At 34.0% G+C, this 21,686-nt stretch overlaps 1 protein-coding gene across 1 annotated transcript in view; it reads right to left on the bottom strand.

Moving 5' to 3' along the window:
• LOC111638232 (sushi, von Willebrand factor type A, EGF and pentraxin domain-containing protein 1-like) overlaps window positions 1-21,686 on the bottom strand; it is a 90,906-nt gene that overhangs the window by 65,516 nt on the left and 3,704 nt on the right. The window contains exons 3-37 of the mRNA XM_023383891.1: window positions 17,244-17,325; window positions 14,026-14,132; window positions 13,327-13,542; window positions 13,163-13,261; window positions 12,934-13,064; window positions 12,651-12,861; window positions 12,436-12,578; window positions 11,218-11,422; window positions 10,979-11,148; window positions 10,743-10,914; window positions 10,498-10,677; window positions 10,059-10,424; window positions 9,812-9,988; window positions 6,727-6,821; window positions 6,419-6,640; window positions 6,189-6,351; window positions 5,924-6,115; window positions 5,669-5,848; window positions 5,377-5,601; window positions 5,107-5,298; window positions 4,506-4,646; window positions 4,325-4,425; window positions 4,051-4,260; window positions 3,776-3,980; window positions 3,453-3,704; window positions 2,922-3,380; window positions 2,634-2,845; window positions 2,291-2,558; window positions 2,032-2,190; window positions 1,792-1,962; window positions 1,545-1,709; window positions 1,268-1,462; window positions 910-1,185; window positions 283-845; window positions 5-198 (exon numbers count right to left, since the gene is read on the bottom strand). Of these exons, the coding sequence (XP_023239659.1) occupies window positions 5-198; window positions 283-845; window positions 910-1,185; window positions 1,268-1,462; window positions 1,545-1,709; window positions 1,792-1,962; window positions 2,032-2,190; window positions 2,291-2,558; window positions 2,634-2,845; window positions 2,922-3,380; window positions 3,453-3,704; window positions 3,776-3,980; window positions 4,051-4,260; window positions 4,325-4,425; window positions 4,506-4,646; window positions 5,107-5,298; window positions 5,377-5,601; window positions 5,669-5,848; window positions 5,924-6,115; window positions 6,189-6,351; window positions 6,419-6,640; window positions 6,727-6,821; window positions 9,812-9,988; window positions 10,059-10,424; window positions 10,498-10,677; window positions 10,743-10,914; window positions 10,979-11,148; window positions 11,218-11,422; window positions 12,436-12,578; window positions 12,651-12,861; window positions 12,934-13,064; window positions 13,163-13,261; window positions 13,327-13,542; window positions 14,026-14,132; window positions 17,244-17,325 (7,099 nt within the window). The remainder of the gene's footprint in view (window positions 1-4; window positions 199-282; window positions 846-909; window positions 1,186-1,267; window positions 1,463-1,544; window positions 1,710-1,791; window positions 1,963-2,031; window positions 2,191-2,290; window positions 2,559-2,633; window positions 2,846-2,921; window positions 3,381-3,452; window positions 3,705-3,775; window positions 3,981-4,050; window positions 4,261-4,324; window positions 4,426-4,505; window positions 4,647-5,106; window positions 5,299-5,376; window positions 5,602-5,668; window positions 5,849-5,923; window positions 6,116-6,188; window positions 6,352-6,418; window positions 6,641-6,726; window positions 6,822-9,811; window positions 9,989-10,058; window positions 10,425-10,497; window positions 10,678-10,742; window positions 10,915-10,978; window positions 11,149-11,217; window positions 11,423-12,435; window positions 12,579-12,650; window positions 12,862-12,933; window positions 13,065-13,162; window positions 13,262-13,326; window positions 13,543-14,025; window positions 14,133-17,243; window positions 17,326-21,686) is intronic.

Raw genomic sequence — 21,686 nt, 5'->3', positions numbered from 1 at the left:
TTACACACACAGATAATCTTGGAATAAATCGATACATTTGGCGTCATTTAAACACGGTTGAGAATCGCATCCTCCCAAATCCATTTCGCACCTTTCACCTGTCCAACCGGGTGGGCAAAGACAATTAAATTTATCGATACCATCCGTACAAATAGCCTTGTTTTGACAAGGATTCGAGGCGCATTCGTTAATATTTTGCTATAAACAATTTTTTTTTACCTTTAAATTAAATTGTTAAAAATATAACACGTCAACAAGTAGATGGCGAAACTTTATACATACCTCGCAACGTTCGCCAGTAAATCCTGGATTGCACTGACACACAAAATGATTATCCATATCAATGCACTTATCTGTGCCAGAGGGATTACAGGGGCTACTTACACATTCGTCTACTTCAGCTTCACACTGTAATCCTACATAACCAGGACGACAGGTGCAAGTAAACCCATCTGCTAGATCGTTACAAGTTCCTCCATTCTGACAAGGAGTTGATTCGCAGGAATCGATAGGATGCTGACATTTTGATCCTGTATAACCTGCATCGCATAAACAAGTAAATCCATTTATCGAATCGAGACACTGGCCGCCATTTTGACAGGGATTACTAGCGCAATCGTCTATATTAGTCTCACATCCCGGACCTGTCCAGCCCAAATGACAAACGCAATAATGCTGGAACAATTTATCTACACATATTCCATTCAGACAGGGACGAACACTGCATAAATCTATTTTTTCTTCGCATCTTTTACCTCTGAAACCCGATGGACATTGGCATCGGAAATCGTTTAAGAGATCGGTACAATTGGCTCCCAATAAACACGGTTGTTCGGCACAATCATCTAAAAAATATCATTATTTTGTAACTAATAATCCAACAAGTCCGGTTATTTTACAAGTTCTTACCTATATCAACTTCGCACGAGCGTCCAGTCCACCCTGGAGCGCAGTTACATTTATAACGTCCTTGTAATAAAGGTATGCACATTCCTCCATTGCTACACGGATTTTCACCGGAAGTACAGGGATTTACGGTTACATCACACTCTTCACCTTCATAGCCTTCACGACACAGACATTTTACATTGCCTATACCAGGAGTATCCTGACACATGGCCCTTTCCGGACACGTATTATTGAGGCAATCACTTTGCTCTATCTGACATTGAAGGCCACTAAAACCTATAATTAATTTATTTATTTATTTTCATCATGGACTTGCATGTAATATAAATTTTTTATATGTTGAAACAACTATATTTACCAGGTGGACAGTTGCACTCATAAGATTGTGGCTTATCGATGCATGTACCACCATTGAAACAAGGCCGACTGGCACAATCGTCTATGTCGGTCTCACACTTGTTACCTGTAAACCCTGCAGGACAATAGCATGTCGGTCTATGATTTATAGCATGGCATAAGCCTCCGTGCATACAAGTGTGGGTGCTGCAAGGCACTATTCATAAAAGAAAACGGATACAAAGGTTAATAAATAAAAAAAATTGTGTCGCACAAATCTAGTACGTGGACATTCTTACCCGCTACACAAGTATCCGACGTTACAGCTCCGGGCAATACAGTCATTTGATTGTTCGGACATTGTGTACAACTGGTTTGACCCGCATTTGACTGATAAAAGTTTAGAGGACAAGGAGTGCAGGGTTCTAGACCTGTATCTGAATATGTACCAGGAAGGCATAGAGCTGTAAGGAACAACAAAATTTGTAATTTATTGGCAACAATAACTCAGACTAATTAGAAATCACTTTTATAATTTTTTCTTGCCTTTGCAATCAGAACTACTAGAGGATCCAGGTCTGTAAGTATAAGTATCGGATGGACATCTTTGACATTCTTTGAATCCATCTTTGGGTGGTGCTTCGGTAAACGTATTGAAGGGGCATTGTAAACAAGGTACCAATCCCGTAGAGGAATATGTGCCATAGCCACATATAGCTGTTGATTAATTACAGAATATTATAGATTCATCGATTAAAATGTGTATAAAAGTAAAACAGAACTTACGTATGCAATCAGCAAGACTCTTGCTTCCTTCTTCCTTGGTATATGTGCCCATAGGGCATGTTTTGCATCTTCCTTGACGGTTCAAATCCTGATAATATCCACGGGGACAATTGATACATTTCTGATCGGGAGAAGGAAACGTTCCAGGAGGACAATGAACTGTATAAAAATTTTAAAAATTATATTTTCAACTTGCTCACTGCTTATCTTATAATATAATAAAAAGAATGTTTTTAATTGTTCAATTTAATAAACTTACGGCATTTAGGTATATCTGATTGATTGGAAGTCGTCAACACTTCTCCAAGTTGACAAGTAAAACCCCGATTGACAATGGATCTAATGGCCTGAATTCCTGGACATTTTCCACCCACATTCTGAGAGGTGACATTTAAAATAGGCTCGATGACAGCGGATGTGCTCGGAAGACTGAGATCAAACACCAGACCGAGTGTGGAACCGCATAATTCGTAAAGGGTGGATTGCTTGACCATAGGCTCGAGTCTTAACGTATAGTTGAGGAATAACTATTTAAAAAAAAAAAGACATTTACAATGGGATTTTATATATTATTATCTTTCTCATCAATTAATTAGACATACTTCATTTTCGGCTATAGCTGCTACGGTTGTATTTTGGAAAAAGACGTCTATTTTTACATTAATGGCCGAACAACGATCGGAAAGAGCTTGATTCAAAGAGTTTTGATATCTTTTAACGAAAACTTCGTATTCTTCCAAACAGGACGAAGAAAGAGCACCACCAGCGCGATATTGAATGTCAGCTACTACATCATAAGTAGCAAAATTTGTATCTGAAAATAATCAAAACCGATATTAAAAAATGAAACAATTCTTTATGAAATTCGAATGCCTCTAAAATTAAATTACCATCAGGAACACACTCTTGTACGATCGAACTTGGACTCCAAGGCATTCCAAGCAGACATTCGTATTTTTTTACAGGTTCTCCATCTGTAAACCTATAGCCTGTATTGCAGGTGACTGAACAGATGAAACCAGGGGCCTCGTCCTTTTCTACACAATTAACTGTTCCTTGAACCGGAGGTTTTAGAGACCAGGAAACACAGTGCGAAGGTTGAACTGATACTTGGAAATGGCAAATTGCTTTATTTCCGGCTTGGTCGGTGGCTGATACAGTAATGTTACGGTATCCTCCGACAGGAATTACGGCGACTGTTGGGGAAATTTCGACAGAGACATCACCCGATTTATCGGAGACGTTAACGTGAGAGAGCATTTCGTTAAAATTTACGGAATAACTGGTTTGTTCCTCGGATAATTCGATAACGAGAGAACGTGGACACGTTAAAGAAGGAGGAAGATCATCTGAAATTGTAAAATTTTGTCTTAAATATTTACAGAAAAACAGAAATTTTCAACGAAATCAAAATAACTAACCAGGTATAGTGATATTGACTGTACAAACTGCAACGTTTCCATCCGAATCGTAAGCTAAATACTGAATAGTTGTGTCTTCAAATACCATTAAAGGAGGAATAAAACCTGGAGGACGAATCTCGAATCTGGCTATTTTTCCTGAATTATCTACAGCTTGAGGAATGGTGAAGTTCACAAATTGAAAACCCTCTTTTGTCTTAACCACAGTGATGGGATAAGTAGGACAATTAAGGAACTGAGGAGGTTCTTGATCTACAAACAAAGACTCTTTTATTATTAAATTCCATCATAATTTCTTAAATACAGTATGTAAATCAACTTACCGACACAGACAGGATATCCAGCATCATATCCCAATAATGCTTCTTCTCCAGTATCTTCACATCCCATCAATTCAAACTTCATGCAAGGATTTCTGTTGTAAGCAACAATTCCCAAGATGAAGAACCTAGCTCTGACGCTAAGAGGAAGATTCAGAACCGATAATTCACCGAAATTTCCTGGATCTCTCGTTGTTAAATTAAATGTCTATAACAAATTAATAGGATGAATAGTTTGCTTCTTCATAATTCGAACGAAAACCTGAAATTAGACTTACCGGAAAATAAACTACAAAGTTTTCTTCTTGGTCTACTTTGTAGAAGAGTCGTAACTCTGTAGGTCGACCAACAACATCGTTAGTGATGACTCCTTTAACAAGAATTGATGTAATTCGATAGACGGAACCAAGATCTACAGTTGCATACAAGAAGGCCAAACCTGGATCATTTTCTGCACACCAACCTGTTGCACTGTTCAAACGGATATTCTGTAAAATTCATCAAAAATTAGTGATAATTGAAAAATCATCATATAAAAAATTTCGTTTTTACCTTCACTTCATAATTACTCCTTTGAGAATTTGCCACAATGGAAGTATCTGGTATAATTCCGGAAGATATTCCCAAAGGTTTAATTACTTTGCATACAGCATCTAAAATAAATTAAATAAATATATATGTATATATGTAATTAAAGATTAAATAATTAAATTTCATATTAATTTTTACTAACTTTTAACGCAGGTAATGGGATCGATATTATACGGAACGAATCCCGCCCTGTCACAAGTAAATGTCACTTTAGAGCCTTGTTCATAGCTTGTTGCAACTTGAAGCCCATCCGGAGGTCTTCCTGGATCTTCGCAAACTGGACCTTTTAAATTTAAGCAAAGTAAAAGTTAAAAAAAAAAATGTAATTTATAAAATAAAATATAACATTAAACCGAATTAAACTTTTATTCATAACATAATAACCACAGTAGTGTAACAATGGGTCCCAGAAAACACGACCCCCTTATCTATGTAAATAAATAAATGAAAAAAATCAAATAAGTACAGGAAAAAGATATAAATATGACAAACACATTTATACACATGTATATACAGCAGCTAAGAGTTCTAGTGGCTACAACCAAAGTACAGTAGTTCTTTATAATAGAGGAAAGTTGCGGCCGAAGTTTTCGTCTCTCAAACCTGAACGCCGAACGTCGAGCGCCGCTATCTTGTAAGCTGAGCTCAACGTTCGACGTTCACGTTTGAGAGATGAAAACTTCGGTCGCAATCTCACTAATGTCTTATTATTAAATTTAAAGTAAATTATATACTTTACGAACCTTCACATCTTAAGTCTCCAAAATCCCAAGTTCCATCCTCTTCACAACGAACAATGTTATCCCCAAATTTCGATTTTCCAGCAACTGTAAAAGTGTCTTCGCAACTAAAGAAGAAACTAGACTTGTATCGTGTATCTACATACGGTCCATACGAAGCTCCAGCGGTTTCTCTTGGAATACCACAATCGATTCCTATTAAATTTTTAATTTTTTTTTTAAATATAAAAAAGATAATTTAAGAAAACTTAATTAAATTGAAATGATTTTTACTAGGACATGATGGAGATAATCCAGAAAGCCAATATTCGCTTCTTCCTTCTTTGGGATCGTATACGCATTGCCGAAAATTAGCAGTAGCTGTCATTCTTAAAGGTCTACCCATTTCGTTACAGGTAAGAGATATATTGTGCTGAAAGGGAATATAATTTTCGTCATCAACACCATATACTCTTAGACCTTGAGTATGGTCATCTCCTAGCGATGGACAACTGGCAACTATAATAGAAATAAGATTAAAGAAACCGAATAAAAAAAATAGCATCTTGTTACCAAAGATATTTACATTTGCAAGTCGGTTCGGTCCCATTCCAGACACCAGTACTGGTGCACAGAAGTGTAGAGCTTCCCTCCATGACATAACCAAAATTGCATTGAAAGTGTACCACATCACCAAAATGAAATGACGATTTAGTAGAGAGGAGAAGACCATTTTCGGGACTATTCAAGTCTGGGCATAATTTCTCTATAACAAAAAAACGTATAAATCAATCGACGAATTAACATTTTAAAACTGTATATTATTGAAATGTACTCGTACCGACACAAGTTTTATTCAGTAAATAAATGTCTCCATCTTTTAAACCAGTTTCTCCGTACGGAATTTCGAATCCGGAAGTCCCGTTTTCAGTGTAAAGCTCGAAACCATTATTGCATAGACAATTATAGCTACCGGGGTTATTGATACAGCGGTGATCGCATCCTCCATTTTTATCCAAGCATTCGTTAATATCTAGAAGAATAATGATAAATATAGATCTACAAAACAATAACTTTTAATGTAAAAGAAAAGAAAAAAACTTTACCGAGACAATCTTGTCTAGAACATCCCATTAATTCCACTTTTAAACACGGAGCCGTTTGGTAATCTACTAGATAAAAGCGGATAAATCTAGCTTCTAAGTGGAAAGGTAAATTAACTGTAGAAACTCCAGATAAACCATGCGGTAACAGACGAAACTCTACAGACTACAATAACATACTTTTAACAATTTGTACATTCGTAATAAAAGTTTTATGTGTTAAAAACACTCACTCTCTTCATGGGATCGCTATAATCACGAAATACATCTGCCATATCGTTTGAGTATTGAATTCTCATTTTTGTTGGAAATGCCAATGAACCATCCGATCTGGAAACGGGTTGGGTTCGAAAACCTTTCAACACGGTAGGTGCTCGTAAATCGAACTGTATCCAATTCTCTCCGGAATGATGAATCTTTCCGCACCATCCGTTTTCACTGTTAAGACGAACCTCCTATAATATATTTTATAAAATGCCAGTCAAAAATCCATCGTTAAAACGTCTGTATTGAATATAAAGTAGGAAAAAAAAATGTTTACATTTTTATCGTATCCGCTTTCAGTACTGGAAGCTTTAATACTGTGATCGGGAATCGAACCGGTACTCAAACCTAAATCTCTAACAGGACGGCAATCTAAACGGATATGGAAAAGATTTAATAGAGAGGTTGCCTCCGACGTTTTCATCGCGTAAACGTGTACGTCGGACGTTCAGCGCNTATCCAGTAAAACATTTATTATTATTTATTTCCTGAAAATTTGTTCTTGAGTAACAGACATGGACTGGTAAATAAATTAACTTAACCTTAATTTTAATTTAAAAAAGGAGCTTGCTTTCACCATAAATGAATAACAAAATTAGTGATTTATAATTAAAACTTTAGTGTGAAAATAGCAAGGGGGGAAAAAACACTTATTGCATGTTCTTCCTCATTACTTGACATTTATATATGATTAATTTTATATTTTCTTATATTAAATACTTAACTGATTGATGTTGGAGGCTAGAAATAGTAATTATCCTATTGTATTAAGTGAGTGTAGAACAGGTTCTCACCCATTGTTAACATTTTTTTAACCTTTAAGAATTTACTAATTAATTTTGATAAATTAGTCTAAAGATAGAAAATAAAATTTATTAACTTATAATAAAATATATTTATTACTGTATTAAAATAAAATTTAATAAAATATCTAAGATAATTGTTTTATGATACAAAGTACACACACACAGCACTCAATTAAAAGATTCCAAACATTATTTTATGTAATTGAGAATACTTTTATGTGATATTTAACCTTGACTTTTACCTTCAGAATTAAACCTTCATTCCTTTGAAAATTCTATTATTTAAATATATTAAATCTATTCTTGGTTCAAAAGTAATTGAATAGTGAATCATCACCTTTTACCTGTCAAGTTTATAGTATATATTTTTATCTTTAAAACTTCATCTTTATGTTGTAAAAAAATTCTTTTTGATAATAATTAAGTATTTTTACCTTAATTAATTAATTAATTCAGTTAACAATTATAGATATTTAATCTTTTGATTGTTATTTAATAAGTAGCTTTGATTTATTATGCAAATCATCTTGATATATATTTAGACCTACATTTTATAATGAATTGCATTGTTAATATATAATTAGATTTATTATTTTTTAGTCATAAACATTATCTGATGATTTTAAATGATGCAATTATTTATTATAAAGTTTCTTAATAAGGATCAATAAGAATTGAATTATTACAGTAGACTCTCCCTATAACACTGTTGATAATTCCGTGTTATATGAATTCCATGTTGTACGAGTCACTTAGATTTTAGAAATACGTGTGCCGGGCTGTGAACGACTCACGTATTTGTAAAATCTAAGTGACTCGTACAACATGGAATTCATATAACACGGAATTATCAACAGTGTTATAGGGAGAGTCTACTGTAATAATTCAATTCTTATTGATCCTTATTAAGAAACTTTATAATAAATAATTGCATCATTTAAAATCATCAGATAATGTTTATGACTAAAAAATAATAAATCTAATTATATATTAACAATGCAATTCATTATAAAATGTAGGTCTAAATATATATCAAGATGATTTGCATAATAAATCAAAGCTACTTATTAAATAACAATCAAAAGATTAAATATCTATAATTGTTAACTGAATTAATTAATTAAGGTAAAAATACTTAATTATTATCAAAAAGAATTTTTTTACAACATAAAGATGAAGTTTTAAAGATAAAAATATATACTATAAACTTGACAGGTAAAAGGTGATGATTCACTATTCAATTACTTTTGAACCAAGAATAGATTTAATATATTTAAATAATAGAATTTTCAAAGGAATGAAGGTTTAATTCTGAAGGTAAAAGTCAACAGGTTAAATATCACATAAAAGTATTCTCAATTACATAAAATAATGTTTGGAATCTTTTAATTGAGTGCTGTGTGTGTGTACTTTGTATCATAAAACAATTATCTTAGATATTTTATTAAATTTTATTTTAATACAGTAATAAATATATTTTATTATAAGTTAATAAATTTTATTTTCTATCTTTAGACTAATTTATCAAAATTAATTAGTAAATTCTTAAAGGTTAAAAAAATGTTAACAATGGGTGAGAACCTGTTCTACACTCACTTAATACAATAGGATAATTACTATTTCTAGCCTCCAACATCAATCAGTTAAGTATTTAATATAAGAAAATATAAAATTAATCATATATAAATGTCAAGTAATGAGGAAGAACATGCAATAAGTGTTTTTTCCCCCCTTGCTATTTTCACACTAAAGTTTTAATTATAAATCACTAATTTTGTTATTCATTTATGGTGAAAGCAAGCTCCTTTTTTAAATTAAAATTAAGGTTAAGTTAATTTATTTACCAGTCCATGTCTGTTACTCAAGAACAAATTTTCAGGAAATAAATAATAATAAATGTTTTACTGGATATTAATATAGTTTTTTTGGTATTGAGGGCTCGTATATGTTTTTATATATTCTACAATATATACTTTAAAGGTTAAGTAAATAATAAATTCCTTGTACTGTACTGTATAAGAATATACAGAACTAGTATTAATATTTTTAGTTTTAAAACAACTATTAGAATATTGTGATAAAGTATGGAAAAACTTGATACAGTCATATTACTTAATTGATTTATAGTAGTTTAGGTGTGTTTAAATGGATTTTATAATACTTAATTTAAGATATATTTGGTTCCTTCAGATGAAACATACTGTAGTGGCAACATTGACTATATTGAGGGAGAATAGGGCACTACTGTACTGTACAGTACAAATGGAGGAGGCTGAAGAGGACTATTTTTTGATTCTTCCAGCCTGTCTGTACTGTCTGTAAATTCTTACATGTACAGTACAATAAATCACGCACTTACATTGGATGCGTGAGTCTATGCTACATCTAATTTCTTCAGGAAGTTGCTTGTAAAATGTTCTTACAAGAAACTTTGGAAAAACAAAACTTATTTCTTGTTTTGATATAAAAAGTTGGTTTTTCTTATAAACTATCACTTAAGTGACTTTTTAAATAAAGTTAATATAATAAAGATAGTATAATAAACAGAGATATTACCTTGACAAGTAGGGATATTTTCGAAGATTTGATTCTGACCACAAGTAATAACAGAACTACCCCGGAGTTCGAATCCTCTGTGGCATTGTACTCTAGCCTGATCCTCGAAAAAGTAAGTTCTTTGTTTGTCCATCACGAAACCATTCTCGATTTCAGGGATCACAGGACATTGCACACCTAAAAATATATTCAGTTTAAATCGTCTCAACATTGACATTTCGAGGAAACTCTTAATTTCAATACTCACGTTCGCATTTGGGTGGAGGACCCGACCACTGACCGTCGCTGTTACAAACTATTACGGGAATTCCGATTCTGGAATACCCTGGATGACACTGGAACCGGATAACCGTGCCGTACGATCGACCACCACCATTCAAAACATTTAACTGAGCGTGAGGAGAATCGGGAAGAGTAGGACAGGAAGATGCCAAACACACTGGTAATCTTTCCCAACGTCCATCTTCTCCGCATCTGATAGTCTCGGTAGGTAAACCACTAGGGAAAGCGAATCCTGCATAACACTGATAAGTAGCCACACCCTTATAGGTTACATTAGAAGCTGCCACTGCAAACCCATTGTCAATCTGAGGAACGGGACCGCAATAACGAACTGAAAAGACAGAAAAACTTCTCTTGAATTCCTCTTCATTAATTTGAATACTTCTTACACGATGCAAATATACCTTGGCATCTGGGAATTTTGGTAACATTCCATTCTCCTCCGTCCATGCAAGTAGAAACTATTCGAACTTGGCCATTACTAAATTCCTGTCCCAGAGGACAAACATAAGTGACTATCGAACCAAAAGTGGTCTCTCTACTAGAAGCTACGGCTCCACTTCCCACTCTCAACGACGGACAATCTGTAAGAAGACTGTGTTTAAAAGGCACTAGAAATATATAATTTAATACCGACAATAATATTTACCGGCGCTGAACTTTGCCCTCCATCCTACTGCCGAATTCAGAGGAGAACTAGTGAATTTTAATATCATGTGTCCGCTACTGGCCGTCAGAGTAATAGAGGGAGGATTGGATCCACTAAATCCCTGTCCCGAATGTAATCTCACGCCGGAAATAGAACTCGAACCATCGTAAACCTTAGAAAATTATATATATTAAATTCTCATATAAAATTTTCAAAGAAAATTTAAAGAGATTTACCTCGACAAAATCATCTTCTGAGATATGAAACTGATCGAACTTCAAAGAAAGTGGACCACCTCCGGGTCTTCCTATTCTGTATACACATTCTTGACTGGACGGATAATTACGGATGCCATAAGCTGGAGAATTAATCTCCCCGAATGGAGCAATGTAGTTTATTTCGCAACCTTGAAACACAAACAAGATTAAAAATCTGAACAAACTTAAGTATAAAAACACGATTTAATACCACTCACCTGCACGATAACGAATGGAAAAACCTTTCCTACTATCCCCCAGACTAGTGTGTAGATAAAAGTACAATTTATCTCCAGTAGACATGATGTATCTTGGGTTTTTATCAGAGGTACCACTTAATCTAACTAAGAGAGGATCGGAAGGAGAAGTTCCATCTCGTATCAGAATATAATCCTGATCTTGTTTTAAATCTATATCAACCACCTAAAATGTATAGAAATTGTATAAATCTTAAATATTACAGCTTTATTTTCTTATATTATAGAAGGTAAGGGAAATAGGGCATTACCGGATCTGAAGCAAAATGGGACACCACGACTCGCTTTTCTACATTATGTTAAGTATTATTGTCACCCTAAAGTATTTACTTTTGTTAACGGGACCTACATTTACTATAATTTAGCGTGTATTTATATATATATATATGATTATTTAAGAATACAGACTATTATTGTAGTTGATTAACTAATCATATAGGCATAAAATTGTACGAATAACACATAATATACTGTTGCAAATCCTTCCTTTATTATAGGTTTTAACCTCGAGTTATTTTTTAAAATAAAGAACTGGTAGAAGGACTAAAGAAAACAATTAAAGACATTCATGAGTGAGAAAATATCTTCACCACGACATCGGGTAATGAACTTGTTATGAACCATTCAACATAGATCTAGGACTACAAGATGAGAAAATTTGTGGCATTCATCAGCTTCAAATTGGCTAAAATCTTTACCAAGGACGAACGTAAAAATATTAAAAGATAATCTAAAAAAAGTAGCTTTGAAAGTAGAGATAAACAGGAAATGAATGGCATAAGCTTCAGGCAATAGTAAGAGAGATGAAGCGAGGTTTTTCTAAAACTTTTACATACAATGCCGATACAATCTTTTCCATTGTTTCCTTTTTTAATTCTTTTGATGACTCTTGCATAGCCTGAAACCATATTTCCTTAAATATTTTGCATAGATTAAATGCAATTTTAATTATTACAAGCAAAGGGAGAAGACCTTCATTGTTTATCACGGGTGAGTTTATTTTTGAAATGTTAGTAAATGGCAAAGACTTTGTTCCATTTCTTCTTCACTGCCATAGAATGTGGGACATTTAGCCTATCTTTTCTTTTATTTCATTATATTACGTAATAATATATTCCTTTCTCACGAAAATCTAACATAATAAAGTTTATTACCGTAAATAAAAACCGTAAGACTTACTTCTAAGGTTACAATTTTACTCTGAGGTGCTCTAATAATATAAAGACACTCCAATCCACCGGGATAAGATTGAGGATAATGAGGTGAAGTGAAAATTTCAGCCTTTTGTGATGCATAAATTACTCCTCCGCATTCCATAGGTTCTAAGATAGAATAGAATAAATATTATTAAAGATTTTATATGATGTTTTTTCCATTGACGAAAAATGTTTTACCTGTTTTCCAACTGGCACGAAATCCTTTTCTTTCGACCGAAGCATCCGATCGAAATTTCACGATCATTAAATTAGAAGCGGTGATAAAAGATCTCGAAGTAACATTTTGCATACCCGAAAGCGTGGCTAAATTCACGCTCGATTCTTCGGTTTTTCCACCCACCAAAATTTGAACTGTATCGAAGTTGGCTTCAGTTTCGAAATCTGAAAACTTTATACAAAAAATTTCATTGAATTTACAATAAAATTGAAGAAATTTCCAATTTAGAAATAAATATTTTACTTGTAAAATGATTCCTGTTCCGATAGGTCCTTCCAAAGTCCATTTACAATCGGAATTGGACTCGTATTTATCAGGATAGTTGGTAGATTGAATGGAATCGCCCGAACTTTGCAAGTGATAATGGCACGATCCTAGACAGAGAGAGAAAAAAGTAATTTCTTAAGAAACCAGAACATTTTGACAATTTAAATTTGTTTTTTTTTCTATTAAAAATACAGTAGATATTTACTGGGACAATGAGTTTCGTCAGATTTATCACCGCAATCGTCCTGACCATCGCATTTCCACCTGGTATTAACGCATTTTCCGTTGCTACAATATAACGAATCTAGAAAGCAAAACCAATTTAATTTAATTGAATATTATTACTGTTAACGTTATATCGAAACTCACTCTTAGGACATAGCCGAACTTGGCACATGAATGGATGAAGAGATTCGCAAGAGGCCAATTCCCATACTTGATTCTGTTGTTTTTGAAGAGTTCTGACGCATTTGCCATTCTGAGGTGCGGGTTGATCGAAATTCCAAAATCCTATAAACTTTGAAAGGAAATTTCCTCCACTGGTCTCCAAAGCGTTAGTCGAAAGATCGTCTACAGCGCGGAGACCTAAAGAAACATAATAGAAACATAAGAAATCAAAAGTTAAATAATCATTCTTTCATGAAGGAAATAAGAATTTGTATACTAATGGAGTTAAATCCTTTCAATTTAAGTGATTCTATTGAAGATTTCACTTTGACGATACAAGATTAACTCGGTGGAACGAATCGAGTTAATTACATGAATCATGTTTCTTCGTTTCCTCACATGAAAAACTCGATTACCGTTCTCAATCTCGATTGTACAGAGTTAACAATACTATCATTAGATAATATCCTCAAAATGAATTCCATTTGAGTAAAATTAAACCTTATTTAAATAAACTATAAGTTGATTCCTTTGTTGAATTAGTTCTATCAAACACCATTAATCAAATGGTATTAATCCCATTTCAATGGAATAAATGTAGCCACGACCGTAGATTATAATTGAACTAAGATCTTTTGTTTAATATGAAGTTTTTTTATTTATTTCTTCAATAAAAATTACCTATCCAATAGGAATTGGTTCCCGAACTGAGTAACTTTTCGGATGCCAAAGAACTGGTAAAATTATTCTGCCAAAAATCTTGTATGGTCACTAACTCGCTACCGTACCTGAAAATAGAATAGAAGAATTTAAAAACTCAAAAATATGTATTGTACAGTACGTATATATCCATATATATATATCAAAATTACCGACGTCACGCTTCAATATACACTCTAACCTTGAACTTTCGACTCGACTACAGTAGAATATTTGTTTACCTCGAAACAGAATTCTACGAGTAACGTTTACAGCAATTTCTTGACCATTTCGGACATCTTTTATTTAATAAAAAAACTAAACTAGGACATTTTCTGGGTCGTAAGATCCATCTCCATTCGTAATCTGGGTTAAAATTATGCGTGTGAAGGAAGAAAAAATATATCGTTTTGTTGCCAGAGGGCATTAATTAGAAGACTCGTGTGTCTCTTCTAATATACCTTTGCATTGGTGATTGCGATTGAGATTGAGATCGTTGTTAAGGAAGCGTATTAGAACCTACTTATTTTTTGCGTGCCATACATTATTATTAATTAATTTAAAAGAAAAACAATCTGCATCGATTGGCTCACGACTCAAACCATTAGAATACAAGGCAATCACATATAGGCTATCGTTAATCGTATCCATTTTTAATTTGACATTGTAATTATAAGAAAGAAAAAAAAACAGGAGCAACCCTGACCCAGATAATAACTACGCGGTTTCTTTCATCGATTCCTAATTTATTCTCTCTCAGTTTTGATTTGTTATTATAAGACTTTAGGCGGAGGGAGAGTCTTAATGTAGAGAGGAGCCATCGAAGCGTACATCAATCGAACGAAATCCACAAAGTTCAGTCACCCGAGGTGTGGCATTCAAGGTGACTCCACATTTAAATTTCTCCAGGGACGAACGAATCGTAGTCTTTTGTCAAGAAACAACTTAAGTAATGACTCTCTCTCTCTGTCAGTTCAGACATTTCTTTCATAATCTTTGCGCCATTCCCGGTTCTTGGGACCAGTTAATTCGCTCAACGCATTTGCAATTGTTAACTGTCGATACACAAAAAATTATACTGTTTATTTTAATTAAGTCCCCCACAAAACAATACATCGAAGCATAAAATTATTCACTCTTATCTTAATAAAATTAAACCTAATACCAGTTGACTCCCCCTATAAGACTGTTGATTATTCTGTTTTATATGAATTCCATGTTGTACGAGTCACTTACATTTTACAAATATGTGAGCCAATCACATCCCGGCACACGTATTTGTAAAATCTAAGTGACTCGTACAACATGGAATTCATATAAAACGGAATAATCAACAGTGTTATAGGGGGGTCGACTTGTAATAGAAGGTATAAGGTGAAAGAAGACAGCCAAAGTTTGATAACAAAGAGACGAATTTTGTCATGTTTTGAAAAATTTGGTCAAGGAGGCTATCAAATAAATGTAATTCATTAGCAAAATCCGACAAACGTTTTCGTGTAGCGAATATTTGAATATTATTGTTGTAGTGTGTACGACCTGTTTCTTACAGCAATTTAAAGATGGCGAATGGACAATTTTCAAGGGTATTTTACCTGGACGGAGAGATAACTTACAACCCGTAGACCGAGTATTTGTAACCGTCACGCGCAGCAGGATGCATCCTTGAACTATCAATTCTGATCCGCCCCTTCTGGACGATAAGAATGTTAACTCGGAACGGAATTTATCGTCTCTCCTTCGTCCAATTGCCAAAGAAAAATAAAGATTTAAATCTCCTTCTCAGATTTAAATACGACTAATAACCGAGTTTAAGTCGTGTCGTCCGTTCTTTGTTAACTTACGCACGGTCACGCTCGCTGACGGAATCGTGACCGTGTCGATCCGTTTGTCGATCGATGTCACGAAAACTTTATATAATATTTTTAGAGTCTAATTCTGAGAATTTGTTTAATTCTCTTTTGTCATCTTAAAATAGTTTAATTAACTCGAGGCGTTGTCACTGGTTCTGTACACATCACGATAGAGACAAGTATTTCTCATGCTCCTCCAACACTAACGTAGAATAATAGATAATTAAATTATTTATAAGTATTCTGATATATTTCCTTCTCGTAACTAATTCATTTAACTTATATCGATGTAATGTACGTAACAATTCGAGCGAAACGTCATACTTAATCGAGGAGAACGATCTCACACGATTTAATTTAATGACTACACTCGACAAAAAGGTATCGCTTATCTTCGAAACAATAGTGTTTTACTACTCTAAGATATATATCTATGGACACTTAAGATACATTTCACGCTCTTTCTTCCTTTAAATTAAATGTAAGTATTGTAAAATAGTCATGTCCTACAGAACGATTTGTCCTTATCCTCTGTCTTAGTCATCTTCAATGTTTTATCCGGGTTTTACTCTCTGAAGAAATGATATTTTGGGCATTTACCGGTTAACACCCTTTACTATACACCCACTAGGGGCGAGTACGTCGCTGGAGATCGGTACAACGCCTATAGAGGATTCCAATATCGGGTCTCGATCATCCGCCATCGACTAAATCTAACGGATTCCGTCTAATTCGATTTATCTGCAACTGTACCCATGTGGGTCACTTCGGTTCCGAGTACCACGGCCATGTAGTTCCGGGCGAATGCTTCGTTTAACTCGATCGTGGTACCGTTTTTCTAATTTTTATTATAAACCGCAACACCAGGCTGTTAATTACTTCAGAGAATTTCGAGTGATGCCAAGAGGAAATATCATTTAAAGTCGAAAATTTAGCTGTAATATGTTATATGTAGCAGGTTTGGTGGAGTGCACTGTATGTGTGCTATAAAACGAATGTGGGGAGATCCTTGGCCTCTTTGACGTCTCCACCAGATTTAGTATGGGGCGTATCGACGGTCTCGAGGCCAAAAAACAACGTTAGAAGAATCTAATAGGAAGTGGTCGAAAGTAAAAGACGACCGTCACTTTTGGAGATGTCTAAACGCCGAAGAAGAATGGACTATTATTAGGAGCGATCGTTCACCTCCTCCGATACACCCTCGGGCAGTTACGGACATTAACGGAAGCTATTAGCAGATATTTCGACACGGACAAATACTCGGTTGGTTTGGCAGAGTAAGGACCCGCCTTTGTGCGACCGGGTACGAAGATTGCGACCAAAATAATGAAAGCAATTAGTGATACTTACCTACGACACACTTCCGTAGCTCGATCCCACGAACGATGCAGATTAAAGAATTTGTAGCAGTCGATGCCGAATTGTACCCAACCTAGAAAGATAACATACGATTTTTACCATTAATCTTTATAGAAAAAATAAAATTCAACCCGATCTGAACTCTCATTAACCGTTATTGGATTGATCCAATTGTGAGTCAATCTCTCCTATAATTGACTAAACAATGACCCTTATTTGTTGGTGCCACGTGCTACAAAAGTATGAAGGAAAATTCCTGAGCTTCAATTAGCGTGTCCCACCTTTACGGGTTCCGAAATTTCTTTAAGGTCTCCCGAATTAACGCGAAAAGACCTCCTAGTTTTGACATGTTAATTCGATATCCTCGTGGGATCCCTCGTTAAAATATAACAAGTTTCCGCATAATTTGACAGAAAATTATGAATTCGGAGGCATTAATTAATTTAAAGTAGATGCCACGCATACCAAAAATCGGCGCTCTGAATTCAATTGAATTATGTGGCCATTTATGATTTTTGGAAAACCAAAGCACGATTATAAAGAATTAATCTTATTTGAATCTCTTGGAATGTAATAGGTATGGGAAGAAGAAAGTGGGTCGAAATAAAAACCCACTTCCGGTTGACTCCCGATCATCGCGGTAATTATGACTTGCGCCAGCTAAACCCCATGGCATCTATGCCTCGGGTTATCGACCTCGAACTTCTTCGGGTCACGGCCAGTTAATCAAGCGAGCGCGTCATAAAATCCACCTGTGGTCATCGACAAAAGAATTATTCGGCCTTCTAACCTCTGAATTGTCACATTTCTGTCCTCCCGTTCGTTACTTAAATGTCTTAACTACACGCAAAAACGTTAATGAATTAATCTAGTGGCTTGGATAATCTAACACTTCGGTAACAAGATCTATAATTTTTATATGGTCCAAATTGGAAATTGCTCAAAAACCAAGTGTTTTTTCAACCAATTTTGCAAAGAATGAATGAGGAAAACTCTAGAAAAGTTAGCTAGATCGACCGGATAGCCTCAAGGGAAGATACCATTCCATTCCATTCGAACTTCATTTAGATTTTCCTGATATTTTCGCGGGTAGTTCAAAGTGGAATGTCGTTTCCCCATTTTTCATTTCGATCGATCGTGCTACGAATCTTACTTGCTTACAATATATATAAAGATAAGACCAGCTAGTTCTGTGGCACTCGTATGCTGGTTCAAAACATTAGCAAAGTTGCGGCCGAAGTTTTCATCTGTAAAACGTGAACGTCGAACGTCGAGCGCCGCTATCTTGTAAGCAGTCTCGACGTTCGACGTTCACGTTTAAGACATAAAAACTTCGGCCGAACACGAATGTATGAAGCTAAATTTGTATTAGGTTCCTATGTATAATACCATAGTATTCAAGTTAGCCTATTTACACTACAAACATAAAACGACAAAGTTTTTTATGACTATAAAAATATTCTTAGACAAATATTTCGTCACGTTAACGACGACAAAAAATAGAAAACAATTGAAGAATCAGACGTCGAGCAAAAACTGGTCGTGCTATAAAAGAAATAAAAATATAAATAAAAAAAACTAAATAAAATAAACGTGTCTTTAAGAGGTACGATCTAGTAATTACCAGGTCCTAATTTCGATACAATAATCGTAACAAATAATAAATCAAATTAAATGTGGTATCCGGAAGGACAACAAAAAATACAATAGGCCTAATTACATATTTATTCTACGTAAGAATACTTCGTCCATTACCGAGGGAGGTAACTACTGAACGATATAATAAAAATACATATTATCGATTATTTGGAAAACAATTCAAAAACACTTGGCAATTTTTCTGATAGAAAACCTTCTATTGTTAAATTTCTTAAACAAAAAATAAAAACTGGATTTTTGTTCGATGATTCACGACAGAATCGAGTGACTTCCCACGAACAGACAGACAAACAGACATAGAGTTAACCTAAATTTTTCATATTATAAGAAATTTCGCTATAGTTAAATACAGTATTTCTTCACATAAAACATAATACTGTATAATATAAGTTTTGTTTATTTTGTACTTGTTCAGTTCCTCCTTAGTCTACTGTATTGTGTTACTATATAGGGCCTACATATTATGTACAGTAGACCACCCTATAACACTGTTGATAATTGCGTTTTATACGAATTCCACGTTGTACGAGTCATTTAGATTTTACAAATACGTGTGCCGGGCTGTGAACGGCTCGCGTATTTGTAAAATCTAAGTGACTCGTACAACACGGAATTCATATAAAACGCAATTATCAATCGTATTATAGGGGGGTCTACTATACTGTATATACATAACATTATAAACTTTTTATGCTAAACTATGCTCAGAATTAGGTTTTTTTTTTTTTCTTTCATATGTAATTTTAGGAAAAGAGAAGGAAAATTATTCGTTAATAATTTTAGAAGCGGAAGTTTTAAATATGTTTTTATTCAAACGAGTTACGACATATTCACACACATTACGAAGAGGAAAAAATTGTGTGGTGGACCACATCATATCATTTACAGCAATATTTTTATTGTTTTTTTTTCACTTAAAATAAAACTAAACGTCTTTAACGGTTTATAAAAGTTAAGTGACCAGAAAATGATTGTTTTTATTCACTTAAACCAAGGACAATATCGAAACATTGCTCTCGTTTTCCAGTCGTTTATGTAAAAAAAAAGGTATTTTCTATCCTATTTTAACTACTATAAGGTTGAATATTACACAATTATTTTGTCATTGATAAACTGTAGTTTACTATTAAAACTTATGCAATTCTCGTATGCACTAAATCGAATTTGTCTGTAAACCGAACAATATAGTAATGAATTCCATACAAGAATTTAATNTTCAGTACTGGAAGCTTTAATACTGTGATCGGGAATCGAACCGGTACTCAAACCTAAATCTCTAACAGGACGGCAATCTAAACGGATATGGAAAAGATTTAATAGAGAGGTTGCCTCCGACGTTTTCATCGCGTAAACGTGTACGTCGGACGTTCAGCGCGGTATTCCTGTAAGCCTAGAAGTTTGACAATGGCGTTTGGAACGTCGAGCGTGATTCCAAACGCCATTGTCAAACTTCTAGGCTTACAGTAAGGCGGCGCTGAACGTCCGACGTACACGTTTACGCGACGAAAACGTCGGCGGCAACCTCTCTATTAGTACAATGAAATAATTAACACACCTAAATTTGGTTCGAAGCCATCTTTGCATTTGCAGAAATATGCTCCGGATGTGTTATTACAGTAAGTAGAAGCGCTATCACATGCGCTACTTTCCGAACATTCGTCGATATCTGAAACACAATTAATTAATTAAGTTTCTTTATATAAATAAAGTATTAATACGTAGGGAAAAAAAAAATTTAAACTCAACATAACTCTATGTTTCCTCTTGTATAACAAAGAGAAAAAAATAAAAGAAAGATGCGATAGGAAACGGGTGACAAATCTCGTAACTGTTTAAATTAACAGTTTGACAAATTTGGGTGGAGACAACAATCACGAATGAGTGAACACTTCGTCTAGGAAGACAGTAGTATATAATTATATTCTATTTTCGGTATTAACCATACAAAATTGATAAACGTATCTCGTTTATATATATATAATTTTCCTTTATCGTATATCTACACGCTTTATAAATTATGTAATTGATTTTTCGTCCTATATATTTTTATCATTATCATTGCTTTACTTGTTACGACGATGATACAGATAAGAAGAGAAAAAATAAGACAATAAAATGAATTTCATATATAATTATGCCATAAAATTTAACATTTTATTTAGCATAAGAAAATATTATCTAAAAAAAATAAATAGGATAATTAATGAATATATTAAACACGTACAATCCACAAAATACCTGCAGGTATTTTATTTATAGAATCCTTCTTTGGGATCGTATACGCATTGCCGAAAATTAGCAGTAGCTGTCATTCTTAAAGGTCTACCCATTTCGTTACAGGTAAGAGATATATTGTGCTGAAAGGGAATATAATTTTCGTCNGTGTTATAGGGGGTGGTCGACTGTATTAATAATTAGGAGGTTCAAGAATTGTGTATTCAAGTGCATTTTTTCAAATAGTAATTCTAATTTTAGACATAAGTTTTAATAAAAATCGTATACAACAATAGAAATGTTTAATAAAACACGTAAAAGTACCGAATAATAATAATAATAAATTTTAAATCGGTGCCATGCAATATCAAGTAACGATAGAAGTAGCGGTTTTTTGGGCCGAATACCAATAAAATTGGACGTTCTACTTATACTCCGCTGCAGGGTGTAAAAAAAAAATAAGCAAATAACGAAGACGACTAACTACTCCAACCTAGAAAATCCACTTCATAGGGGAGGGAAAATAAGGTGTTGCTCTTGTTTGTCTAGGTGAGGTTACTA

The sequence above is a fragment of the Centruroides sculpturatus genome, unplaced genomic scaffold, assembly GCF_000671375.1.
Source record: "Centruroides sculpturatus isolate CEXI.00-Female unplaced genomic scaffold, Cexi_2.0 scaffold1253, whole genome shotgun sequence".
Classification (NCBI taxonomy): Eukaryota; Metazoa; Arthropoda; class Arachnida; order Scorpiones; family Buthidae; genus Centruroides; species Centruroides sculpturatus.
This window is presented reverse-complemented; position numbering and strand designations above follow the sequence as displayed.